At 46.1% G+C, this 5,163-nt stretch overlaps 1 protein-coding gene across 1 annotated transcript; it reads right to left on the bottom strand.

Annotated features, from left to right (window-relative positions):
* Nucleotides 1-3,695: 3,695 nt before the first annotated feature.
* Nucleotides 3,696-4,729, bottom strand: LOC119937474 (ATP-binding cassette sub-family A member 10-like). Its single transcript, XM_038756985.1, has 2 exons — nucleotides 4,661-4,729; nucleotides 3,696-3,968 (listed from the first exon to the last, which is right to left on the bottom strand). The coding sequence occupies exons 1-2, from the start codon at nucleotides 4,684-4,686 to the stop codon at nucleotides 3,749-3,751; spliced, it is 246 nt and encodes an 81-aa protein (XP_038612913.1). The 5' UTR covers nucleotides 4,687-4,729; the 3' UTR covers nucleotides 3,696-3,748.
* Between the last annotated feature and the right edge of the window lie 434 nt (nucleotides 4,730-5,163).

The raw sequence follows: 5,163 nt of genomic DNA, 5'->3' as shown, positions 1-5,163 counted from the left end.
TGGAAACTCTGCGAACAATCTCTTCTAGCAACACGCCGGAGGTCTCTGCCCACATATGGACAGTGAGGCAGATTGGCCTAGTAGAAGGAATTGGCACCTGGGAGTCAGAAGACTTGGGTTCTAATCCCACTTTGCCACATGTCTGCTTTGTGACCTTGGGCAAGTCACTTCACTTCTACGTGCCTCGGTTACCTTACCTGTAAAATGGGGATTAAGACGGTGAGCCCCAGGCAGGACCTGGGACTTTCTCCAACCTGATTAGCTTGTAACCAACCCAGCATTTAGTACAGAGCCTGGTACCCAGTAAATGCTTAAATACCATTAAAAAAGACCCAAACTGGAGGGGGGCAAGGGATCGAAGCCTGAGAGGGGTGGAAGGAGGGGATCACTTCATCACTTCTTTCACTTTGGCTGACACACAGAGGCTTAAAAAGCAACTGGGGATGGAGCCGACTGGTCAACAACTTGGTCAAAAATGACTTGAACTGAAATGGTTCAGTTTGATTGCACTGTGCAGCGCACGGTGACCGGACACCATCAGAAACAGGGCCAAGGATGTTTACGCAGGAAAGAACAGCTGATGTAAAGCAGATGCTGCCGAACACACCAAGGAATTCTGGGCCGAAACTCGATACCACCAAAAGGCCGCTCGGAGGGCTGATCCGTCCTGGTTCGTTAGAAGCCAGACATTTGATGTTGGTGGCCAGATGTCACTGATGCGGATTATTTGGGGGAAAATGAAGTAATTGCAACGTAAACTCAGCTATGGAGCAGTCAGGGTGGCTGGAATCTTTCTACCTCCTCCTCTCCCTTGTGTTCAATAGAAAATGCCAACGCTAATTCATCCAAAAAAAAAAAAAATAATCACAGTCCTTGGACTCCGAATTTAAAACAATTCTTCAAATGCAGCAACAGAAATATGACAGGGAAGGAAGAGTGGAAGGTCACCAAGAAAGAAGAGCATTTCCTTTGTAAGAGAGAGCCCAGCTGACGGGGGAGGGAAAAGAAAGCCAAAACACAGAAGGAGAGTTCAAAGTAAAGACAGAAGGGGTAGCGGATAAAGGTAGATAGAACACCAGATCTAGCATTGAATTACACCTCAGCATTATCAGGGTCCAGCAAACGACAACCTGAATGAAACCCAAGATTCAGCATCTGGTAACTCCAATTAGAAGTCCCAACTTTTTATTTTAAGTGTAGGAGTGAACAGGAGAGATACGAGAGTGGGGTGGAGAGGCCAGGGGAAAAAATGACAGACAAACCCAACTGTGGTCTGAGAGGCAGACATGCAGGTATATGCAAAGGGGCACATAAGAAACAGTGTGGCCTAGCAGATTGAGTGTGGGTTTAGGAGTCAGAAGGACCTAAATTCTAATCCCAGCCCCTGTCCCACATGGGGCTCATAGCCTTAATCCCCGTTTTACAGATGAGGTAATTGAGGCAGAGAGAAGTGAAGTGACTTTCCCAAGGTCACACAGCAGGCAAGTGCTAGGGCCAAGACTAGACCCCAGGTCCTTCTGACTTGCAGGCCCCTGCTCTAGCAACTAGATCATATGGCATATTTCTGACTACTTCTATTGCTACTACTAACTACTACTACTAATAATAATGATAGCATTTATTAAGTGCTTACTGTTTGCAAAGCACTCTTCTAAGCGCTGGGGAGGTTACAAGGTAATGAGGTTGTCCCACGGGGGGCTCACAGTCTTAATCCCCATTTTCCAGATGAGGGCACTGAGGCCCAGAGAAGTGAAGTGACTTCCCCAAAGTCACACAGCTGACAAGTGGCGGAGCCGGGATTTGAACCCATGACCCCTGACTCCAAAGCCCGTGCTCTTTCCACTGAGCCATGCTGTTTCTCTACTACCACGACTAATTTCAGTAATAATAACGATACTAATGGTATTTGGAGAGTGTTTACTGAGTGTTTACTAAGCTGAGAAGCTGACTGGCCTAGTGGAAAGACCATGGGCCTGGGATGCAGAGGACCTGAGTTCTAATCCCAGCTCTTTATTTCTCTGGGCCTCTCAATTCCCCCATCTGCAAAATGGGGATTCAACAGCTGTTCTCCCTTCAACTTAGACTGGGAGCTGCATGTGGGACCTGATGATCTTGAATCTATCCCAGCGCTTAGTACAGTGCTTGGCACACAAAAAACACTACAAATACCACAGTTATTATTATTAATTATATCCTAGATCAGCAGGTTGGACAAAGTCCCTGTCCACATGGGGCTCACAGTTAAAGAGACAGGAGAGGAATTTTATCCTCATTTTCAGATGAGGAACCTGAAGCACAGAGAAGAGAAGTGACTTGCCTCAGGTCACATAGCAGGCAAGGGGCAGAGGTGGAATTAGAACCCAGATCCCCGGACTCCCCAGTTCTGCACTCTTTCCATTGGGCCAAGCTGCTTCCTACCATTACACCTGCTTAAAATATTCATTTATTGCTAGGAGAGTTTCTGAAAGTTGTGGACACTGAATATTTCTGTTTTCTTTTACTCTCCACACAGAGCAACTTACTGTATCACTGAATAGCAAGTGAGTCCTGAGAGAGGCCTAGTTGCTTTAAATTATGCCACGCACCTGTTCCAACGTGACCTGGGAGAGGCTGTATTCCTCCAGGTTAGGGATCTGCTTTGCTGCAGAAGGATCAGCCTGGGTGAGAGGATGCCATTTTCACTTTCACCCCAATCTTGTCAAATTACAAGCGAGAGTCACAGACCAATCTAGGCTGCAGAAAAACCCACCAATGTGGGAAGAACACAAAGTTGATCAATGATGGAAGGTCATTTTGGTCTGAGTACAAAAGTCTTCCAAGATCCCTGAAGAAGGAAATGAAGTCTTTTGTTGCCTAGACTCTTGCTCTGGGCAACAGTAGTGTGGCTTACCTCCTTTTAAATTGAAAAAGGCCTTGCCCACTGCACATCGAAGAGGAATGCCTAGGGGAAGAAAATATAAAATGGGATTGACTGCCACAGACACAATAAGCAGTCAAGAAAGGATTCTTTGTAAAATCAACTAGTAGATTTGCTTTAAACCTTTGTGGATATCAGACAGTGCACAGTCCTGGGAGAATACTTTCTGGAAGCCATGGAAAAATTCAATTTCATTTGTCAATGGAAAAAAAAAGCCCAAAAAATATAATTGTAGAGTTTTATTTGTTCTCCTCCAAATTCCTTTCTCCTATGCCTCTTGCTGGACATTTCAAACTGTTTAACTATTATAAACCTCCCTGAAGCATTGCCCAGTTTATCCCTAAAACGACAAGCTTTCTGACAATTTCTAATTCTATTTTGCAAAAGTGTTTCATATGCCTCCACTTTTCCGATGAGCTGTTCTGGCTGGTATTCCTTACAATCTTCCAACTCAACCGTATCACGTTTTCTAGGCCAGCTCGTTGGCTATTTCCTCCCATTCATCACTCAAACACTTTCAGTCCTCTTTTTGTTAGCTCCTGCAACAATTCCCTTGATCCCCGAGAACTCACAAACCAACCTTGAACGCTTCGAGGACTCTCAACACCCAGCTGGGTCGGGGTGGGGAAGGGGCAGAGGGGGTGGGGGGCGAGGTAATGATGGCCTTAAGGATTGTCCTCTCGTCTGATCCACCCACATTGCCACCTAACCGCCGTCGCAGACTGCAGGTCACCCAGCTCCTGGTTGGCCAGTTGGCCTTCAGTCTGAATATCGCAGGAAGTGCTCATATCCCCTTTAGGATAAGGCCTTATTCACAGCCAAGAGCCTACCTCAAAGCTCATCTGACCACCAACAGAAACGAGGCTCCCACCTCAAGCTGTGTGGCAACACCGCGGCTATCAAAGGTGACCTCTCCCGCAGGGTCGTCTGGGAAACGAGCCAAAGAATCTCAGTGTGAAGGGCCTCCATTTGACCAGTCTCCTTTGCCTTCATTTCTAGGACGTCACCTCTACCGAACTTGCTCTTCGGATGTTGGATAAAGCCGATACAGCTGGAGTAGAATAAGGTGAAAAGGACAGAAAGATGTTAAGAAAAGGAGCCACCCCTCATGGAACTCCTCATATTTAGAGGGCCAGGCTTCCTCCGCTCTGTAAATAACTAGGTTTGCCTCCCAAGTTTTATCTTAATAATAATAATAGTAATGATTGCGGTATTTGTTAAAGTGCTTTCTCTGTGCTAAACACTGTGGTGGATCCACTATCATCAAACCTAACACTGATCCTGACCCATAGTTTAAGGGGATGGCCACCTCTGAGACCCAGAATTGTCTTTCCCTCAATACCAAGAAGCAGCATGGATACGTGGCTAGAGCACGGGCCTGAGAGTCGGAAGGACCTGGGTTCTAATCTCGGCTCAGCCGCATGTCTGCTGTATCACCTGGGCAAATCACTTGACTTCTCTGTGCCTCAGTTACCTCAGCTGCAAAATGGGGATTAAGAGTGTGAGCTCCTTGTGGGACAGGAGCTCCTGTGTCCCACCTCGTTAACTTGTGCCCCGGGGCTTAGAACAGTGCTTGGCACATAGTAAGCGCTTAACAAATACCATATTAATCATCATCATCATCATCATCATCAATCATATTTATTGAGCGCTTACTATGTGCAGAGCACTGTACTAAGCGCTTGGGAAGTACAAATTGGCAACATATAATAATAATAATAATTAATAATAATAAAAAATTACTGCATGATGGAGATAGCATGCAGCATCTTCTTTCCTCATCCCTTTCACAGCTGTGTGTTTCTCCAGATGTTCTCTCTCTGTGAGGTTCAGCAACAGGGCGTTCCTCCTGAGGAAAAGTACCAGAAAAATCCAGGCCTCTCTTCTCCTGAGGGACTCATCAGCAACACCTGCATGGAACAATCTGTTCTGCTTGGGAAACTGGGAAAAAATTCATTCACTGTAGCATTAGTGCCAAGAAGGAGGGTGGAAAGATGGAATGGGGAAAAAGGGTGAAAAAAAGATGGGAGCCATGAGGGAGAAAGAGGAAGAAAGAAGAGAGGAGAGGATGAAGGGAGGGGAAGAGGGAACACTAGTAATGAGATAATGAAAACAGAATTATTCTCACGGGATTGGGTCTTTGTATAAGCAAGGAGATAAGACATCCTGATTTGGGTGGGACGGTCCTCAAATTTCAGGGCCTGCACAAACTTCCATTCTATGTCCTACAGGAAGACCGATGGTCC

The sequence above is a fragment of the Tachyglossus aculeatus genome, chromosome 15 (assembly GCF_015852505.1).
Source record: "Tachyglossus aculeatus isolate mTacAcu1 chromosome 15, mTacAcu1.pri, whole genome shotgun sequence".
Lineage (NCBI taxonomy): Eukaryota > Metazoa > Chordata > Mammalia > Monotremata > Tachyglossidae > Tachyglossus > Tachyglossus aculeatus.
This window is presented reverse-complemented; position numbering and strand designations above follow the sequence as displayed.

Coding starts and splice junctions, on each gene's coding strand:
- LOC119937474 (XM_038756985.1), bottom strand. CDS start 4,686: ATGCTGCATGCTATCTCCATCATGCA. Junction 3,969..4,660: donor CATGCTATCTCCATCATGCA/GTAATTTTTTAT, acceptor ATTCTACTCCAG/CTGTATCGGCTTTATCCAAC.